This window comes from Cinclus cinclus, chromosome 22 (genome assembly GCF_963662255.1).
Source record: "Cinclus cinclus chromosome 22, bCinCin1.1, whole genome shotgun sequence".
NCBI classification, from domain to species: domain Eukaryota; kingdom Metazoa; phylum Chordata; class Aves; order Passeriformes; family Cinclidae; genus Cinclus; species Cinclus cinclus.
In genome coordinates, this window is record NC_085067.1 from 1,386,102 (window position 1) to 1,407,727 (window position 21,626).

The 21,626-nt window shown below is 50.1% G+C and overlaps 1 protein-coding gene across 1 annotated transcript in view; it reads left to right on the forward strand.

The window, feature by feature from the left end:
* The first annotated feature begins 880 nt into the window (after positions 1–880).
* The window catches only part of ACACA (acetyl-CoA carboxylase alpha), a 101,125-nt gene continuing 80,379 nt past the window's right edge, over positions 881–21,626 (forward strand). The window contains 8 exon segments of the mRNA XM_062507329.1: positions 881–998; positions 1,447–2,415; positions 2,543–2,672; positions 9,728–9,774; positions 10,459–10,711; positions 20,289–20,421; positions 20,976–21,114; positions 21,345–21,454. Coding sequence (XP_062363313.1) covers positions 10,485–10,711; positions 20,289–20,421; positions 20,976–21,114; positions 21,345–21,454 — 609 coding nt within the window. The 5' untranslated portion in view covers positions 881–998; positions 1,447–2,415; positions 2,543–2,672; positions 9,728–9,774; positions 10,459–10,484.

Consider the following 21,626-nt stretch of genomic DNA (forward strand, 5'->3'; position numbering starts at 1 on the left):
CCCCATTCCCCAGTTCCCACTCCCCAATTCCCCAGTTCCCATTCCCATTCCCCAGTTCCCAGTTCCCACTCCCCAGTTCCCATTCCCCAGTTCCCAGTTCCCACTCCCCCAATTCCCCAGTTCCCATTCCCATTCCCCAGTTCCCATTCCCATTCCCCAGTTCCCATTCCCCAGTTCCCATTCCCATTCCCCAGTTCCCATTCCCATTCCCCAGTTCCCAGTTCCCACTCCCCAATTCCCCAGTTCCCATTCCCCAGTTCCCACTCCCCAATTCCCCAGTTCCCATTCCCCATTCCCCAGTTCCCAGTTCCCACTCCCCAATTCCCCAGTTCCCATTCCCCTCCCCAGCCCCGGCTGCCCCCTCTCCCCCTCACCGCCAGGCGGCGCCCTCGCCCCCGCCAGGCCCCGCCCCCGCCGGGCCCCGCGAGGCTCAGCGCGGAGCGCGCGCTCTCCCGCGTCCCCGCTCCCCGCGGCCGCCGCCGCCCGAACCCCGCTGTCCGCGCTCCCCCGGCCGCGGCCCGGTCCCGGTGCTGCCCGCTGGGGTGTCCGGGGGCCGGGCCGGGGCCGGCGGTGCCGCCTCTCACCTCGCTCGGGGCGGCGGGTCGGGCCCGCGCGCGCCCCGCCGTGCGCACGCGCCGGGGCGGGCCGGGCGCCCCCTGGCGGGCCCGGAGCGCACGGCAGGGCCCGCCCCGCCCCTCGCGGGGCCTGAGGGCGCCGGGCCCGGCCGGGGGTCACACGGGGGAAGCGGCAGAGACCGGGCCGTGCCAGCCGGGTGTCCCCGCGGGGAACAGCCCTCGATGGCGCCAGGGCCCCTCTGACCGCCCGGGAGAGCCCCGCGCTCCTGCCCGCAGTCACCGGAGCAGCTTTCCCCCGGCTCCTGACGGTGTTCGGCCTTGAGGGGCGCCCGGCCGTCTCCTGAGGGGGCTGAGGGATGGTTTTCGTGGGGAAAGAGCTCTCCGGTGCCGTCTCCAGCGGCCTCTCGTGGTCCTGTGGAGCAGGTACGGGAGGAGCCGGCCTTGTGGGGATTAGAACAGGATACAGCGAATGCCAGAGTGGTTTGGGTGGGAAGGAACCTTGGGGATCATCCAGTCACACGCCCTGCTATGGGCAGGGACGCCTTCCACTGTCCCAGGTTGTCCAGCCTGGCCTTGGACACTTCCAGGGATGTGGAACCTGTTCCAGAGCCTCTCCACCCTCACAGGGCAGAGAATTCCTTCCCAATATTCCACCTAACCGTGCCCTCTGGCAGTCTGAACCCATTCCTCCTTGTCCATCTCTGCTCCTCGTCAGAACTGTTTACCAACAGGATTAAAAATGCTGGCAATTATTTCCTTTTCCTTCTGCCCAGGCTGCCAGCGCATGTGAAAAATTACGGGAAAAAAAATAAGAATTTGGGAGAGGCAAAGTCTGGAATGTCAATGAAATATTTATTGCTTCTGCTAACAGGTTTTTCCTGCATCTCGAATTAGGACTCTGGGTGGTTAATGGAAGGAATCAGCATATGGGAATCTTCTCAGCAGCTGGTTCCTGCTGTTCCCAGGAAAGGTGATGCATCTGCAAGGTAAAAACATGTCCTGAAGCCTGCAGCTTTCCATGGACTTTGGATATTTCAGTGTTGAGGGTCTTCCTGTTATGCCTCTGGCATGGGAATGAAAAAATATTCATGAGGAGTGTTAAAAATCAATTTTTCAGAGCAGTATTTTAGTGACACAACATCTGGCTGACCTGAGCTGAAGCCACAGACCCCTGATGGCTCCTGGAGGAAGCAGTGACAGGAAAAGTATTTTTTTCTGAAGTCTGCTCCAGTGGTTTCCAGTCTGCTCCAGTGGACCTGAGGGTGCCACCACCCCGTGTCTGCTCCAAAGGGTCTCAGCTCAATTCCCAACCACTCCCCAGGCACGTTTGTCGCTCCAGTTGCACTCCAGGAAGATCCACGTGGATACTTTGGAATTAATTAAGTGCTCCCATGCTGCTACTTGGAGGTTTTAGCAAATGAGGTAATTTTCATTTGCTGTTTGAAATTATTTGCTGATGATTTCTACTTCCCTGTGCTCACCTGCAGCCCCCAGGTGAAACACAACAGTTTTGGGGTAGCCGTGTCCAGCAAACCCAGAGGCCACACGCACAGAAATCAGCGGGAGCATTGTCAGGCTTCTCCGTGCAGGTGAATCACTAAGTCCTGGTGGGATTTCTCGACGTTGTTGGGAGGAGTTTTTTGTGGCATCGGCGTTTTCTGCCTCGGACACACGGTGGCGATGGAAATCACCTTTTCCTCCAGATCTTCGGGCTTTGGACTGCTCAGTAACCACACGTGTGTGTCCCCGAGCATGGAAAGATAAAATATTTTTGTTCAATCCCAAATAACCGCTGACATTTCAAGCGGCCGAGGCTCCAAAGAATCCGGAAAACTTTCTCGTAAGCGTTGATATTATTTAAATTAAGATGTTCATGTTTAAAACAAGAACAAATGGAGCCTCGAGGGCTGGTGTGTATTTTGCTTTAAAAAGTGATCTGACCTTTCTCTCTGTTCCTTGGCTGCCAGGGCATGAGTGGTGCCAGGCTGGCAGTGTCACCGACCCCCTCACCCGGGTTGATCTGTCCTGTGTTTGCACTGGGGGTGTTCTTCAGAGCCTGGTCAGGAGAGGTGGAACCAGCCTGTGGCGTCACAAAAGGTAAAAACATTTCCCTTGTATTCTTTGGAGTTTATTTATTAAGGCTAAGCTTCCTTTTTTTAAAAAAAAACAACAAAAAAACAGAGTGGCATGAGTTCACAGAGCACATGCTTGGAAGTCATGGAATGAGAGTAAATAACTGTGTCCAGTTTTGGAGCAGGACAGGAAAAGGGTGTGCATTTACCACCCCTCCTCCAAAGCAGAACGTGGTTATGATTCAAAAATTTCAAAGCAAACTATTAGAAAGTGTGTTTGAACCCTGTGAAACAATTGAAACACAGATTATTCCTGCCCAGACTTGAATCCCAGAATCATTTAGGTTGGAAAAGACCTCCCAGATCATCGGGTCCAACCTGGTTTGTCACCCAGCCCAGAGCAGTGAGTGTCACATCCACGTATTCCTTGGCCAGCTCCAGGGATAGAGACTCCACTGTTAGCAGTTTAATTTCATGGAATCCTGGAATCTTGTGAGTTGGAAGGGACCCTCAAGGATCAGCCCTCACTTTCCCCCAGCTGATCATTCCAAGTGCCCTCAGCCTCTCCTTACATGCCTTCCACCCCAGATCCTTCACCATCTTCACAGCCCAAAAAAAGCTCCTTCCAAATCCATGCTGGATTTTTAAGGCTGATGTGCCTAACTTGCTCTTTTCCACATGTTCATGCCCCTCTTTGCCCTTGACTGGAAGAGTTGCTGCAGGATTTCAGTGTATGAAGCAATCCCTCCCCCAGCAGTGTTTGGACAGTGTTTGTACCTGGATGGATGCTGGGCTGGGCAGACAGGCAGAGTGCAGGTGCAGGTTTTAGCAGGCCTGGAGCTCTGGGAACAGCAGCCAGGATGAACTCAGCACCTGTCGTAATCTCCTGGTTTTGTAAGTTCTGTATATAGTTATTATCAGTGATTTGGGACCAACCCCTCAGCAAGCCAAGCACTCCCCCTCACTTCTGCAGGAGTTGGGATTGAACGCTGGAGATGATTAACTAACACCAAAAACCTTCTCTTTAGTTCCTTCATGAAATACTTAATCAGAGGAAGATTCTTTATGTAAAAGACACATCTCTATCTATGTATTTATGGCTAGAGTGGTATAAGTAAAAATGTCCATGCCCAAATTTTCCAGATTTTGTTCAAGTGCATGTGAGAATAAGGTCTGTTCCCCCAATAATTTTATTAACTACAAAGCCCCAAATCAGATTTTCTGGCTGGATAATTCTTGCTGCAGCGGGCACCCATCCCACCACGTGTTCTCAGGTCAGTGCAGTCAGAGTCTCACACCTTCCAACCACTGCTTTGGTGGGAAATTATTTGTAGTTTGGAACAGGGGTAACTCACTGTCCCCAACTTCTGTGCAGATCCTTGGGGTCCCTGGCACCTCCAGCAGGATCAGCCCACACAGGTCACCAGATCCAGCAGCATTAGGATTTAAACTTGTGTTACTCACTCCACTTGAATTTCAGTGACCCTGTAATGCCACAGAGTTTTATTTAAACACAAAATGTGAAACAAAGGAAGAGGGGTAGTTCTTTAAACCATTGTCCATTGACAGAACAAGCAGCTGAAGGTCAAAGACAAGCAGGAGAGGCACTGGCAGTGCCTGGCCCTGCTCTGCCGTGTCCTCAGCACCTGTTATCAGCTCTGTCCCCAGCTCTGTCCCCCTGCCTGTGCCAAGGCAGGGACAGGGCAGCGTCCCCGAGCCACGCGGGGACCTCGTGCCCAGGGACTGGGCTGGGGTCTCCTGCTGCCACACTCACAGGGGGAACACAGGGGTCACCCGCTCCCAGCTCCCTGCTGCAGGAGGGTCATGGCAGAGCACACGGCACGGACCACTCTGGAGTATCTCCGGAGAGGACGCTCCAAACCCTGTCCGGTCTCTGTTACCGCGCACCATCACCTTCACAGGAAACGTTCAGGTGGAACTTCGTGCGCATCAGTTCCTGCCCGTTTTCTCTTGTGCTGCTGCTGGGCACCACCGAGAACACCCTGGTCCAGCTTGGCACCCCCACCATAGATACCGATGGGCATTGACGAGGTCCCTTCGCTGACCTCTTGTCGAGGCTGAGCAGGCCGAGCCCTCTCGGCCTTCCCTCCCAGGAGCCATGCTCCCGTCCCCGGGGGTCCCGGGGGTCGCGGGTTCGAGCGCGGCCGCGGCCCCGCCCGGCTCTCAGGCCATCGCCTCACGGCCATCGCCTCCGGGCCCCGCCCCCGCCGCGCCGCCCCATTGGTCACACCCCCGTGGCGGCCCGGGCGGCAACCAATAGGAGCGGCGCGGGGCGGGGCGCGCGCGGGGCGGGGCGCGCGCGGCCTGACCCGAGGTAACCCCGATCACACCACACCGGGGGGGCGTGGCCTGGGCGTGGCCGCGCGGGGCGGGGCGGGCCGGGGGCGTGGCCGCGCGGGGAGCGCCAGGCCGGGGGCCCGCGGCGCCTCCGCTGTACCGGCACCGTGAGGTGAGGGCGGGGCCGCGCCGGGGGGCGCGCCGGGAGCGCGCGGGGGGCTCGCGGCAGCGGCGGGGCCGGGCCGGGCCGGGCTGGGCTGGGCTGGGCGGGGCCGGCCCGGCCGTACCGCGGGAGATGGCCGGGCCATGCCGTGCCGGGCGGGCGGGACCTGGCCGGGCGCCGCGCCGGCGGGAGATTGCCGTGCCGTGCCGTGCCGTGCCGTGCCGTGCCGTGCCGTGCCGTGCCGTGCCGGCGGGAGATGGCGGCACGCTGAGCCGAGCCAGCTCGGGCTGAGCGGAGCAGCGCTGGGCCGAGCTGTAGCCGGGGACGGGCGGGGGTCTCCCGGCCCGGAGCCGCCCCTGCCCGCCGCAAGAGCCTCCGCCCGCTTCTCTCCCGCTACCTCGAGGGCCGCGCTGCCCCCGGTGCCGTCGCTCGCGTGGCCTCGCCGACCCCCCCGTACCCTGAAACAAACAGCACGTGGGCGGCGGCGAGTCCGGCACCGAGCACCCCGGGGGCTGGAGCACCGCCACATCCCTCCTCCATCTCATCCTCCTGCTGTCCCTGGCGGGATTTTGGGATCCTGGAGAACAGTTTGGGTCTGGTTCTGCCGAGGGGCTGAGAGCAGCCCTGAGATGCTCAAAACCAGTGAAGTTTTAAAATCAGATTGGCAGAGCACACCAAATTGTTGTTCCTGCCCCTCCCTTCTCCTAAATATTCTTGAAAAAGTTTAAATGAGAACTACTGTGTTAGAAAGTATCCAAAGCGTGAGTGGAGTCTGTTCCAGTTTAGCAGGCAGGAAATATTCAGCCAACTGTTTAAGTGATGCCAAAATCTCTCAAAGACAGTGGGATTCAGACAGTCTCGAGTGTTTTACCAAACTGGGATAGCTGTAAATACAGGCTCTTAGTTTGGTCTCTATAGAGGTTTTGGCTGGATAATAGGAAGCAATTCTTCCCCCAGAGGGTGCTGAGCACTGCCCAGGCTCCCCAGGGAATGGGCACAGCCCCGAGGCTGCCGGAGCTCCGGGATTGTTTGGACAGCGCTCCAGGAATGCTCAGGGGGGGATTGTTGGGTGGGATGGGGGAATCTATGCAGAGTATGGAGTTGGACTGGATAATCCTTGTGGTTCCCTTCTAACACAGGACATTCCGTGATTCTGTGAATCTACATCCACAGGTGGAAAGTTCTAGGTAGTTGTTTTTCTCCTAATATCCAGCCTAACCCTGCCCTGGCCCAGCTCCAGCCGTTCATTCGGGACCTGTCCCTGTGACAGGGAGCAGAGATCAGAGCTGCAGCCCCCGGTGAGTGTCCCCTCAGCCTCCTCCAGCTGCTCCTCGTGGGGCCCCTCCAGACCTTTCCCCATCCTCGTGTCCCTCCTTTGGACACTCTCCATCACCTTTGGATCTTTCTTGTGCCGTGGAGCCCAAGCCACCCCCAGCAGTGTGCGGTGAACGTGGAGCTTGTGAACCTGCAGAACCTCAGGGGGTGTTTGGTGTGTGCCAGGCTGTTTTGGGCTGGCAATGAAGCAATGCCCAATGATTAACTGGGGGCAGGCTCAGAGCTGGTGTGGGGGTGTTAAAACAGCACGGCCAGGGAGCCACCGAGGCTCTTCAGAGCTGGGGACCCTCTGGTGCAGGAGCCATCCCTTCTCTCCCGACCTGGAACTCCCTCCCCAGCCCTGGTATAGGTGAGCACACTGCTGATTTTTGTGTGGTCAGGAGAAGTGACTCTTTTAATTTGCTTTTAGCTTCTTTGCTTTGTTGTTTTCTGTGTTTCTCCAGGTAGGGCTGTGAGAGCACAAATCCGTTTCATCACTTTAAAGTGATTCACATTGATCAGCAATGCCACAGCTCCCTGGGCTTTAATCAGGAGACATTTGAATACAAATAGTTTTATTAATTTCCTTTTACTACACCGTATCAATGTGGTAGAAGTGTTACTCTGATTCTTTGAAAGAGCCCACTGAAACGCTGATGTTCTCTTCAGTTGTGGATTTGTCTTTGGAGAGGGATGGTTTAGAGAAAATCTTTACTTTCCACCTGTCATTGCCCAAGTTTCATGCTTGGGCCTATTTTACAATACTGAAAGTGATTTTAAAGTGAAGCTGTTATAAAACTTCTAAAGTCTGGTGTTCTTACAAGCGCATTTCACTGTCAAGCCAAAGATGTGGCTAATGGCAGCAGCAGAACTGTGGAGGAGTGAAGTGGGGTTTGTTTCACCTCAGGTTTAACCAGACCTGGCACTTCCTGGGTTTGGCTTGCAGAGTTTCATTGCTGGTAGCACGGACACGACCTGGGTGTTAAATTCCTGGATACCTGCAGAGCTGGGAGCTGGAGCTTGTTTCCCTGGGAGAATGGAGCACAGCAAGGCTCAGTCTGGTCTGTGTGGATCCAGCTGTGCCTAAATGTATTTCTGCATCTGAGCAGGCTCGGTGCTGTTACCCGTCCTTACATCATCACAGGATTGAGCTCTCGATCTTCATCCTTCCATGAACTGCAGGTTTTTCTCAGTCTCTGCAGAAGTCACCTGTTGGTCAGGCTGTTGGCCCCTGCAGAAGGGAGTGTAGGGGCTGTGCACAGCTGAGGATCTGCATAATTTGGGATTGTAGGATCTAATTCAGCATTTTTGAGACAAACAGTACACGTGCAGTGGTTTGTGGCACACAGATTTATCTTGGTGCTCAGCTGGGTTTGAGGTGCTTTTGTAAAACTGGAGCTGTGGCAGTTGCATTTCAGAGAGTCAATACAATATGCAGAAGTGCATAAATATACCCCTTTATTTGTATATATATGATACACTCCTTTATTTATGTATATATAAAACACACCCCTTTATTTGTATATATGTAGCATACCTCTGCGTTTGTATATATAAAATATGCCTCTATATGTGTATAGATAATACAAGTATATTTATAAAATGTACCTCTGTATGTGTATAGATAATATAAGTGTATTTTTGTGTATGTAATACACCTCTATATTTATACATAATTCAGCTCTAGAATTACATATATATATAAAATTTGCCTTTGTATTTCTATATATGCAATATACCAGTGTGCAGTGAACAGCCTTGTGTATTGCATTCACAGCACTGAAATCCACAGGCTTCCATGGGGAGACCTCTGAGAAAGTCCCTGTGTAATTTAGCCCTACACAATGCTGAAATTAATTTAAATATGAACAAGGACTCTCGGTGTGCTGAGACCAAGCCAAGCTTATCACTCCAGCACAAAGCTGATTGCACAACCCCAGCAGAACTCCTGGCTCTGGGACTGGGCTCCCAAAGCTTGGAAGTGCCTTGGGAAAAGGACCTCAGTGGGGTTTCCTGGATAACAACTGGGTTTTTTGGAGCTGAATTGGACAAACAAGGTGTTGGAGTGAAGTTGTGTGAGCGTGGCAGTGCCTGGCCTTGAGTGGATGGTTTTTCATGGACTATTTGAGTGAAACACTTCACTTCTTATCCCTCTGCTTAAAAAAAAATCCTTGAAACTTGCTTATTAATTAATATATTAGTTACTGAAATTAGGAAAGATTTTTCTTCAATGAAGTGGGGTTGAAGTTAGTTTGGCTGCATCCCAACCTCTTTAGCACTGGTGATTGTGCCAACAGTAAATCTGTCTGGATGAAAATCTTTAGGAGTGATCTGATGCCAGGATAAATATCCACACAAATACTGTCTGCATCTTTGTGTGCACAAACAAAATTGGATTTGTGCTGTCTGAGCAGCTCAGGTAAAGGAATCTTCCCTGCATGGTTTGGCTTGCACATCACAGGTGGACAGGGAAACTTTCTGGTCATGCTTCCCCTTCTTCTCATCTCTACCCTCTAAAAAGGGGATTTTTGGTGTTTTCAATGTCCATGTAAGACAGATATTTATGGCTTTTCAGTTAAAAAATGGTTAATGATGCCTCTGTCAAATGAAGTGCCCGTGGCCTGAGGGCAACTGGAGTTTGTGGGAGGAGTGATGTCAACAGAGGATTTGATCTAAGTAATTCAGCCAAGTACATTCATGGCAAAAGTGCATGAGCCAGTTGGATGAGTTTTTAGTTCTCAGTTACTGTTGGAGAGCAGGAGTGTGGTGTTTAGGGATTGCTCTGGCTATGAATGCTTGTCTGAGCCCTCATTAAAGGCCCCATCATGTCCCATTTGTGTGACACCAGGGCAAGGTTTTTGTGCTGCTGTCTGATTGTGCTCCATCCTTGTGCTCGGCGTAACATGGCTGTAATTAGCAAGGCTGAGGAGGTTTTCACTGGGATTTACTCCTTGGGATTCAGCTGGGATCAGCCAGCAGGTGCAGAAGGTGACAGGAAAGGTTTGATACGAGTAGGTAGTGCTGTCACAACCCATTGTTCCTTTTAGAAACAAAACTGGCAGGTGGGACACTCGGGTCTCTCAGAAGATTCCAGAAGGATGGACCAGCAGAAGGTGCCACATCTGGAATTGTGCACTGCAGGTTTAGCTCCTGGGTTAATCTGTACCTGGAGCAAGCAAGGCAGTCCCTGTGGTGTCCCTGTGGTTTTTTTCGGTTGGTTTTGATGGTATAAACAGGTATAAACATGCATGGAATATGCTTCATTATAACCCTAATGTTTACTTCCTAATTCTTTTCTTTTCCAGTTCGTTTTGGAAGTGGCTCACTGCTCAGATTGCACGGATATCAAGAGGTTAGTGCATTCCTCATTTCCTAATGGTGTGTTTCCAGCTGGGTGTAATTGTCATATAAGTGCAGCAAAGCCAGGCAGAGCAGGGGGTATCAAATGTTTATTCCCCATCCCACCTTTTTGCTGTGGGATGTTCCTTTGTTTTCCACATCTGTCATGTCATGGCTCTTTCTCAGTTGAAATTGTTTTTTTGATTTTTAAGAAAATGCTTTAATTCCCTGCTGGAATACTGGAACAGACCCATCTCTGGAAGTGTCTAAGGCCAGGAGCAGCCTGGACTGGTGGAATGTGTCCCTGCTCGTAGCAGGGAGTGGGATGAGATGAGATTTAAGGTCCCTTCCAGCCCAAACCAGTCAGGGAGTCTCAGATCCTGTGATTTGTGATACTCTGAGTTCTCTGCCTTTATCTATAGGTTTTTGGATCTGCTGTGTGAGGTTTATTTTGGTATTTTTTTTCCTTTACGGGACTCTTGCAGCTTTGTCTGAAGTGGGAGGTTCTGCAGTTTGTGAATCTCAGAATCCTTGTGCAAACAGGGAAGTCAGTGCTTAGAGCAGAACTGCTTGAGATCCTGGACTCAGGATTTAGCTCTGACCTTTTAACATTGCATTTCCCATCAGTGAACCTTGCTTTGTCCTCCAAGGGCAGCTATTCACCTCAGGTTTATTTCCTTTCTTTTGCCCCTCACAGTGTTGAGAGCTCAGTTTGGAGGTGCCATGGAGGAATCTTCTGAAGCCAATAAAGCCCTGGACACGAACGCTCACTCCCGCTTCATCATTGGCTCTGTGTCAGAGGATAACTCAGAGGATGAGACCAGCTCCTTGGTGAAAATTGATCTGCTGGAGGAGAAGGAGAGGTCTTTGTCACCTGTGTCTGTCTGCTCTGATTCCCTCTCGGACCTGGGGCTTCCAAACACTCAGGATGGCCTGGCCAGCCATATGAGGTATGGATAAGTAGTTCTCCAATCTTTTTACCCTGTCAATTCCAAAGATAATCCAAAGGTTCAGCTTTCAAATCCAGAGGTTCAGCTTTATACCCATGTTTGGCTTCAAATGTTTTTGTTGTGCCAAGACACACTCTGGCATTCTGTTTTTAAATGGCCTCTTGTATGTTTATCTGTATCAAACCCTTCAATTTTCCTTTGGTTTTAGTGGAATATTTGTGCCTAAATTCCTTAAGCACCTTGCCTGTCTTGTCTTCTTGTCTTGTCTCCTCTCAGTGTCTTCACTGAGATATTTAAAGTTTTCACTCGTGTGTGGTTTTTCTGGGCTCTCTTTGTTGAGAGCAAGAACAATATTTACTTATTTTGTCTTTGCATGGGATTTGCTGCTTTGAATGTAGCCAAAGGATTGGCAATGGGTAGGATCATTCCATACTGGATTTTTTTTTTGTTTGGATAGGGAAGATTGTGATGGCTATAGTAAAGACTGGAATCCTGCAATGTGGTGATAAACCAAGATTTAATGTGGTTGCTGCTGCCTGAGCTCAGGTTTGGTCTCAAGGCTGCCCCACTCTTGATTCTTTGAGAATGAGCCATGAGCTGGGCTTTTGAGGTCGTGGTGATGGTGTTTCCTTGTTCAAAGGCCCCTTTCTCTTTAGGGGTTGCTGATTTGCATTCCTGTTGGATTTTCCCTGTTGTACTCTGAGCACTTCTCATGTACAGATCACTCTTTCTTGGTGCCTGGTCAGTCTTGCTTCACTCTCCCATGTATCCTGCATTTGTTTGCCATGTTCCAGGAGATTTGCTCTTTCTGACTGTGCCATCCCATTCCAGGAACGCTCAGGACAGTGTGAATCCCACTCTACTTTTTACTGGACAGTCCCTCACTGCCTTCTCTTTATTGCTTTTGAAGGAATGCTTGATTCCAGAAGGGTTTACTGACCAGTGCTAGATATTTACACAACCAGCTAATCCTTATTCTTGTGTTTTACTGGCTTCTTTGCTTGTGCAGGTTAAGGAGTTGTAATCTCTCCTGGTTTTTTGATGGTTCCCTTCCCAGTTCAGGGAGAAGCCTCTAGGAACACAGAGTCCCAACTTCCCAGGCTGGGGCAGAAGGGGGACATGGGTCTGTGCTTGACAGAGCTGTGGTGCTCAGGCTGTTGGGCATGTTCAGCCAGCTGGAACTTGCACAACTGATGCAAAACCTTAAAGCAAATTTACAGAAGGTTACCTTTCCACAGCCTGCCAGTTGCAATGATTTGGCAGCACAAAAGGTAATTTTGAAGCAGGAAACTGTAACTATATATATCTTAGGAACAGAAGAAATTGGATGAGCACCTAATGGACAGTATCAGAGCAGGGAACTTGTAGGACAGTGCCTGGCAGCAGAGAGCCTCAGTGCAATAGGTGTGCAACCTTGGGCACCTCTTTTGTAACCTGCTTACTTTGGCAGTCCCTTTGAGGAGCTCTTGACTTTTGAGTTAAATTGGAGAGAAATGCCAATTCAAATAAAAAAAGTTACAGCATTATGGGCTGTTTTTCTAAGATAAACTCAGATGAGTTGAAATACTTTTCAGGATGGTTGTCCATTTCATCAGGACATTTCTAAATCGTGTTTACAGATGGAGAAACTGAGACAAAGACAACAGCAAAGACAAGTTCAGCAACTTGCCTGGAGTCACTCTGTGACAGCCAGTTAATGGAACAGAGGTGCTCTTGCTTCCAGCTTCCTTTTGGTGATCCCACTTTGTAAAGTGATAAAGGTAAATTCGTAGGTGGTTCTGTACACTTTGACACAAGGTGCAGGTCCAAGGGAGCATATCTTTTGGAAGAAGTTGACAAAAAACTTTCCATTTGCTGGTGATTTTCACACAGGATTAAAATAGAGATGGCTCATGTGTGAGGTGAAGAGAACTGCAGAGCAGTTCTCAGGGAGCAGTTATGATTAAAATGCAGGGTTTACCCAGCTGCCAAAGGGTTTGAGAGGGCACCTTATTGATCCTGTGAAGTGTTTATGCTGCTGCTAAAGACATTCTTGCTGGGACAGGTTGTGCACTGTGTGCTCTCCTGCCACTGGGGATCCATGGAGCCCTTCCATGCTGCTCTGCAGGGCTCAGAGAGCCATGCTCTGAGGATGAGCTTTACATTGCTGTGTGGATCACCAGCACCTCAAAATTGGTGTGTGGGGACAGTAACCACGCAGACTGAGTGTTCAGAGTGTTCTTTGTTGCATGTTGCATCTTGAAATGATAAAACCAAACCTGGCATTTTTTCCCTTTTTTCTGCCTGTGTTGTCTCTGAAAGTTTCCATCAGCACTTCCAACCAGTCCTGCTGGGATACAGTTCTCCTTGTAGTGAGCTGTTACAGAGTTGCTGTGCTCCTTTCTGAAGTTTTAGTGGCATGTTAAATAACCCCTCCGTAAATGCCACTCGGAAAGTACTTTGGGGCCATCTGTTTTGTTTAATAAATTGTTGTTGATTATTGCTAAATTTAATTTCTAGTTTCCGAGACAGTATCTTGTATCAAATTCTTGTTTAAAATAGAACAAAACCTGGATGTCTTCTGGTATTTGTACATCAGGGCTCTGGTTTCATAAGCAGTGACATGGGTGCAGAGTCACCTGACAATCCACTTGTATCAGCTGAAAGCCAAATTTTTGGATGGAGTTCAGCTGTTACCTCATATGAAGCCCACAGAGTTTTTAGCTCATTGCTCCTAACACTGGTTGGACTTCTCAGTGTATTGTCTCCATAAATTATGGAGATGCTTAAGCAGAACTAATCATCTGCTAAAGGAAATTTGGACAAATGCCTCAATTTTAGTAGTGGTTGAGTGTGCCCAGCCTGGCACTGCGACAAGGTGCCTGCCTAGAAACCAGCCCTGGAGTGACTGCACAGAGTCCTGGATGCAATGAAAGATCCTTTTGAGCCTCTTCTGCATCTAAAAAAGTTCCTTTCCAGCCCAGCAGTTTGTGGTTGGGAGGTTGCACTGTGGAGCACTGATGCTGTGAGATTGTTGGTGCTGCTGTGGTTTTAGCCGAGCTGTGGGCAGGGAGCTACAAATGTGCTGGGGGGTCTGTGGGGCCACTGCTGCCTCTGGAACTGCTCCACCAAGGATTTCTCCTCTGCTGCATGGAGTCCTTGCTGTTCCAGGCTGTCTGCAGGGTCCTGCTGTGGGGTCTGATCCTCCTCTGGCTCTGCCTGTGCTGGCAGGTGGTGCTGGAGGTTCTGTGTAGGGTGACTTGTGAGGAAGAACAACTTCCTCTATCCCAGCCTGGCCTTGGATGCTTCCAGGGATGGGGCAGCCACAGCTTCTCTGTGCCAAGCCCTCACCACCTTCACAGGGAAGAATTTCTGCCTAATTTCTAATCTTAACCTGCCTTCATTCAGTTTAAGGCCATGAACCTCATTCACCTGGAGTGAAAAGTTGGTTTCCTCCTCTCTCTGTTGAAAGGAAAGGAGGTGGTTTGGACCCGTGGCTGTGCCTGGTTGTACTGATAACGTGGGAATTACAGCTCTTTCCTTCCCTGAACAAACACCCTGTATACCTCTGCATGCCTCTCAGAAGTTGTATTCTTATTTTGGTGTTATTTTACTCCCTTTAACCTTTCTAAATTCAGTAATTTGTTGGGAGATTTTGCAGATTCCCTGGCTGAGATAGCACAGTGTGACAGCATCTCCCACGTGCACACTTGATCCTTCTAACTGAAAGATAACAAATCTCTTACTTTAGTTAAATTTAATGTGAAACTCACCCACCTACCCCCTAAGTCTGGTTTAAAAAGGTCCATTCTCATGTTCCTGCAGATCTGATCTGTTCAACACTTGAACTTTGCCAAAGAGCACGGGGAGGGCTCCCTGCCAGGGACTCCAATTCTGCTCCACTCTCTGGTGCAGAACTATCCTGTGCTGCTGTTGTTGTTGTTCACTTTTATCTTGGTGCCAGGGCTTGACCTGGAGAGTGTTGGGCTGCTTGCTGCTCCAGGAACACTTGGAATTTTATACTTCATGAGGATGTAAAAGTGAAGCTCTTTTGGTACTTCATAGGTTTAGGAGCTGGAGTGTAGATATTAATTTGATTTAAACGTGGCTGTTTATTTGGATTGATGTTTGGATTCAGTGGGTGTTTGGAGTGTCAGGGTGTTGCTTTTAGACTTGCAAGGAAGCTCAGTGATTTGGGATGTGTGTCCTGGGAATGGTCCAGTTCCAAATGCATCTGGCATGGCAGATAAACAGCCAGGTGTGTTGTTAGGAAAAGGAACTTCTGGCAAACTGTTGGCACCTGGTTATTTGGGAGGAATCCTGGCAGCTTGTACCTATTTGGGCTCTGTAAAAATTCCTGCTTTAGGCCAAAGATGTGCCTGGACTGATGCTGGAATTCCGTGTTAGCATGGAACGGAAGTTATTTACCAGGAAGGGCAGGGAGGGCTGGCTTTGTTCTGTGCTGCATCCTTTATTTAATTTCCTTAAATCCTGAGGCTCAATTCACTGTTGGAGCTGAGTCAAGTTTTGTTTGTTCTGACCTCTAGGTGAAGCCCTGGTTTTGACAGTGTCTGTGTTAAGTCAGTTCTGGCTCTTTAAAGCATGGGCAAAGCTGTCTTGGACAGAGTGCAGATTGCTGCCTCCAGTGCCTGTTGCCTGAGGAGTAGGGAAACATTTATTCCAGCTGTGGAATTCTGCATCCCTTGCTGGACAGCATTTCTGCTGGTTCCTTCCCTCTGCCTTCCTGTGAAATCAGATGCAAGGGCAGAGCTAAAACTGGAGTAGATCTTAGGGAGGCTTCAGCTGCCTGAGTCTTCTCACCCGGACTGAGTATGTGTTGTCATATTTACAGAAGCACAGAGCCCAAACGATGGGGAGAGCTGTCCTTTGCACACCCTTCCCAGGCCAGATCCAGAGGGAAACAATCCCTTTCTCGGGGGAGTGTGTGTGTGTGCACTGCAGTCTGCTCCAGGCTGCCTTCCACACGAGGCAGCTCATGCATCCCTGCCTCTGGAATACACAGGAACGTCACCCACAGTCCCTGGCATGTGGCAGTGCTGGGATCAGTGCCGGCTCCTGGCTGGGATGTGCCTCAGGTACGTGTCCCTAAGGAATGGTTTTTCCTTGGAGGCTGCAGGAGAGGAGCAGGCGCAGCCTTTCCCTTTGTCTGAGGAGGGGGTGGATCCTGGCGGGTGGCAGGGTTTGGGGAGCACTGCGTGCAGGAAATCAGCTCTGTGCAGCCTCTGTGTGTTGGGCAGGCAGCCCTGGATCAATGACACATCCTTGTGCAGCTTGTTTTTGTAGGGATGCTGCAGCAAACCGTGGCCATTGATTTCTCAGCAGCAAATTCAGCTGGCAGTATATTTTTAACCAATGCTGAAGCTGCTCCTCTGGGTGTGCTCCTCCAGCAGCAAATCGTGGCCATTTCTCTGCCAGCAGTGGATTCAGCTGGTGGAAGACACAGGGAATGTTTCTAACAGTGCCACATGAAGCTGTGTGTAGATTTGTTTCCTTGCAGCCACAGCAGGCAGAACCTGCTTGGATTGGGGGCTGCAGATGGGATTTTTGGGAAGGAATTAAATGGGGAATTTGTGGGGTACTTGATGATTTGGTATGCTTGAGATGCTTTTCCAAGAGGAGAAAAGGCTGGCAAGTGAAGGGCATTGAGTTCTGGGGTGGATCCATCGTGTTGGGGTGTTCCTGTTGGTTAAACTCTGTTCTCTCTCAGATCCCTTGGCTCTGGTGAGGTTTGTGTGCAGACTGAGGCTGTCCTCACTCCACAGCGTGTCCCTGTTCCCTGCTGGTCCCTGGATGTGCCTGGAGCTGGCAGCACATGGCACTGCTGCTGCCTGTCACCGTGTCACCTGTCCTGGCCTCAGCCCCCTGGCCCTGCAGGGGAGGTCACCTCCTGTCACCAGGTTAACCTGGCACTTCTCCCCTGGACACTTGTTTCTTTTCTGAGTGATCCCCTCCTGGCTGGCTGTGTTTTGGGATTCTGTGCCCCAAATCAAAGCTGTGCTGCCTGGCTATGGCTCTCCACCAGGACAGACCCAAGTATCCCCAAATTAAAATTTACCAGCTTCTGTGCCTAGTTCCAATCCATCAGGGCTGGTTTTACCATCAGGGCACTGCTGCAGTCACTGCCTTTCTTTATCCTGCCTCTACCCCCAAAACTGCAATTTGTCTTTGTGTGTGCAGGGCCAGAGTTGGACTTTGGGGATTCTTGTGGGTTCCTTCCATCTCAGGATGTTCCATGATTCTGGCACTGAATAAACATTCTTCCTTCCTCCAGTGGTGTTACTGGACCCTGTCATGCTGTAACACTTTGCTTGTGGGGATATTTATTCTTCCAGCACGTGGAGGGATCTCATCTCCATCTTATAGGTGGGAAGCAGGCACAGAAAACTGAAGTGATGTGTCCAGGGTCTCCCAGCTCCCAGGCTGGTGGCCAGCTTGATCTGCCAGCTCTGTCACACTGTGTGTGTGTGTGTGCCTGCACAGGCTGCCTCTGACATTCCTCTCTGCAGCCCTGGAAACGCTGTCCTTGTCACCTCCCTAACTCTTCTGTAAAACCCATGTTAAATCCTACAAGTGGACTGCATTCCTGGGCTGGCAGAGCCCAGGCTGTGCTCTGGCTCCTGGAGCAGAATCCCTGTGGATGCTGCATCTCTACAGGTGCTGATGGAGGAGCGGGGGGAGCTGTGCTCCCCATTCCCAGTGTGACCAGTTTGGGAGCTCACCCCGTGGCTCGGAGCAGCCGCGTTGAAGCTCATTACGTAACCTGGGGCTGCTTCTCTGCCTGTGCTGCTCAGCTGAGTGACGAGAGGGAGGCTGGTCCCCTCTGCTGCGTCACTGCCAGGGTGACACGGCCGGGGGGGGGGAGCCAGGGACAAAGGTTGGCAGATCTGGAGCAGTCGGGGAAGTGCCACTGCTTGGAGGAGAAACAGCGTGAGGCTCTTTGCAGCTTCTTCAGCTGCACAGTTGGCAAAATTCAAGAGCTGTAGCTACAGAGAGGAGCTGTGAGCAAGCCTGAAATCCATTAATTCCTGCCCTCAGACAGCATGGAGGATTCTGCAGAGCAGAGTCAGGAGATGAGGTACCACATGCTGCAAAGGTAAGAATCACAGATCTGCCTGTCTCCCCGGCCTGGGCTCTGTGCTGGAGATGCTCACGGAGCTTTTGGTGTTTGTTTTATCCTCTGGAACCTCGCAGAGCCCTTGGGCTCTCCGTGCATGCAGCTTGTGATAAAGGTGCCAGGGTGCAGCTCAGCTGGGGGATCAGGGTTGTTGAAGTTGGAGGTTCTGCACAACTTCTACCCCCTGTGAACTCTGAAGGATTAAAACGCATTTTGAAAATTCCTCCATCACAAAACATGGCAGCTGTGAGCAGGTGATTAATAGGGATGACAGTCACTGCCTCAGCATTTATTCTGTCTTGTTTAGAGTTCTGTGCTTTTTTCCTTCCTGTCCAGCTTCTACCTATCTTATCTGAAAAAAACCACAACCAGCTCTTCTGTTTTCATGACAGTGTGCAGCCTGTGATTATTGATAAATAAATTCAGTGTTCTTGACAAGCTTTCAAATCAAACTCTAGTTGTTTGTGTCCAAGTGTTTGTTGCATCCTGGATGATGAATCTCAGGCTCTATTGACATTTTGCCTTCAGCAGTATCTTTTTGTGTAGTCATTTTGTGGTGGGACATTTCATATTTAAATGTGTTCTCAAGTTCTCACCTTGGGATTTTTATCTCTTCTTATTTTAGTTGAGTCTGCTCTCAATAAACCTGTAATGCATAAACCTCTCTCACTCCTTGGACTGTGCTCCTTCCTTGCCGGGAAGACTCTGACCCCCTAAATGCACAAATATAGTAGAAATTCTACCTTAACTACACATTTTCTCTCTTTCTTGCCTGTTGGCTCCTGTCCTTGTATTCCCAAGCTGAGTTCACAGGAGTGTGAGAACTTTTGCTCCCAGGGACACGTTCTAAGTTTAGTGACAATGTCTGGAAGTGCAGCTGCCTGGAAGAAGGGAAAGTACAAGGGAATGAACCTGTGCCCACAGAGTTCTTTGCCTGTCCCTGGCTGTCAGCTTCCTGCTCTTCTCTGAGATAAGATACTCTGGAATTGGTTTGACCTAGCACAGTCATTTCTGTGTCCCAGAGTGTCACTGGGAGTGACAGGGTTGGTCTATGGTGTTACTGTGCTCCTGGTGAGGTGATGAGGAGGGTCTGTGTTCTGTGTGAGTAAATCTTCATGGCCCAGAAGGTGTTTCTGAGGGAATGTGGGGGGAAATCTGTGTTCCCTGTGAGGAACACAGTGCTCCCTGGAGCAGCAGCTCATTCCAGCAGGGATGCTCCAGCCCTGTCCTGGGCTCCCTGCCTTTGGTGGTTGTGAAAAGGAAATCTGTAGACCTGCCTTGGCTTCTCGTGGTGTTGCTTTTCCCTTTGTGCCCTTCCCCCAGCACTTCCAGTTGCTCTCTGCTGCATCCCATCCCATTCCCAGTGGAACTACTCAATGGAGCAACCCTTCAGCAGCTGATTAGGCCAGAGGTTCCATCCAGAAGCACAGATCTACCAGTGACCAGCACAGACCCCTTGGTGCTCTCGGGGCTTCCCAGAGCTCTGAGCTGAGCTTGCCAGTCTTCATTCCTGCAGAAGGGTTCTGTGATAGTGCCAGGGCAAGGGCTTCCCTGTGTTCCTGGGAAGGGAAACTGTTAGGGAAAGCACAGTGAAAACAAGTAAATTGTGGGGTGAGCAGAGAGGTGAAGCTTCAGTGCCTGTGAAATAAAAAGTGTCTCATTAATTCCCAGTCCTCACTTGGTGTGAGGAGCAGCTCTGTGCTTTTCCCTGGAATTTCCTCTCACAGACCCAGCTTGGTAAACTTTAGCAAATCAAGAGAAAGGTGATCTATCCCTGAGTTGTTGCTGTGGAAGCTGAAGCAGAAGTGGCTGTGGGAAGTGGCTGTGCCATTGCCACACAGAAGGGCTGTGGCAGGGCATGGGGCTGGTCTTGGCAGGCACAAAATTGGCTTTCTGTGTTTGTAGTAGGAGTAACGTGATTAATTTGTCCTCTGGCTCTCAGAGCTTTTCAGGAAGGTATTAAAGACTGGGCAGTGGAAAACTCTTGGAAAATGATTTCTGTACCCAGTCTGAGTCTCTCATTTGCACCTGGAGATAAATTTGCTGTGCTTCCCAAGAGGATTTCCTTACAGAATCTGATCTTTGTAGCTGGTTTTGCCAAAGCCAGAAATCACTGTTGTTTCCAGCTTCTCTAGATGGATTGAATGCAGTCTGGTGGAGCATTGTTGTTCTGTGTTGGGCAGCAACATACAGCAAAAGTAATTTTACCTCTTTATATTTTGGCATAGCTGGAATTTTTCCAGATAACCTGAAACTTTTGCATGGAAATAACTGAAAAGTAGTTTAAAAGGAGTCATCCCTGTAAAACTGAGGACCAGGCCATGAAGGTCTGGAGGCAAGGAGAGATTCTGCTTGTCTGACTGGGGAATGTGTTCAAAGAGAACTTTCACATTATTCACACACTTTCTCTTGCTGCTGTCCAGCTGCACTGAGGTTTTTTTCTGTCTGCCTTTGTTTCCTCAGGCCCAGCATGTCTGGTTTGCACCTTGTCAAGCAAGGCCGGGACAGGAAGAAGGTGGATGTGCAGCGAGATTTCACCGTGGCTTCTCCAGCAGAATTTGTTACTCGTTTTGGAGGGAATAAAGTTATTGAAAAGGTAACTCCCTGACCTTTTTTTTTTTTAACATATTACAGCTCCTCTCTGGAGCTCTGACTTGTCTTTCTCTCTAAGGCTGTATGTTGCAGATATCAAATTACTAGTATTTCTGAGCTTGGAAGTTGTGATTCTGCCTGGAATCATTGTGTTTCCTTATTCTATGTGATAAACAAACATCTAGTTATTTTAGCTTAACTTAATAAGAAAAAAATTATGGGTGAGCCAGAGCACCTCTGCTGATACGGAAGGATTTATAGACAGATAAAACAAAAGTAGACTGGAAAAACACTAAGAAATGTATTTAAAAATGCATAATAATTTGATTTGAATCCTTCTGCTCTTTAATCCAACCAAGGCATAACACATGGAAATTTTATGATGAAACAGGAGCTGCTGTCTGAACTGACAGATGGGCCACGAGCTGGATGCTGGCTAAGGAAACTGCACAGCCCCAAACTGGGCAAAGAGTCTGCAGGGGAAAAAACTTCTTTCATGATTGTTAATTGTTTTGTGCTATTTAGACTCTATTTCATCCCAGCTTCTAATGCACCCAGGTCCTGATAGCAAATAATGGCATTGCAGCAGTGAAGTGCATGAGGTCCATCCGGCGCTGGTCCTACGAGATGTTCAGGAACGAGAGGGCCATCAGGTTCGTGGTCATGGTCACTCCTGAGGACCTGAAAGCCAATGCAGGTGAGCTGGGGAAGGGTCACAGCCTTCTCCTTGCACAGCCCTGGGTTGCAAGGAGTGAAATGTCCACCTGCTCTGTCAGGAATGGGATGTTCTGGAGCAGGTCAGTGCTTCTTAGAGAGTCAGCCCTGTGAGAAGCAGCTGAGGGAGCTGGGAGGGCTCAGCCTGGGGAAAAGGAGAATTTTAGAGCAAGTCCTGTTGCAGCCTAAATGGGAGCTCCTCTGTTTTTGCAGAGTACATTAAAATGGCAGATCACTACGTGCCCGTCCCAGGAGGACCCAACAACAACAACTATGCAAATGTGGAGCTCATCCTCGATATTGCCAAGAGGATTCCAGTGCAGGTGAGAAGTTCCACAGACACTGAGCAGCCTTCTCTCCTTTAATAAGGAGTTGTGCCTCAGGAGAAAGGCAGGACAAAGAAAATGGAATTCCAAACCAAATTAACACCCAAAGGCAACCCATGTGACAGTGCAGTGGCATACTGGTCCCAGTATGAATATCTGCAGGAGGGGG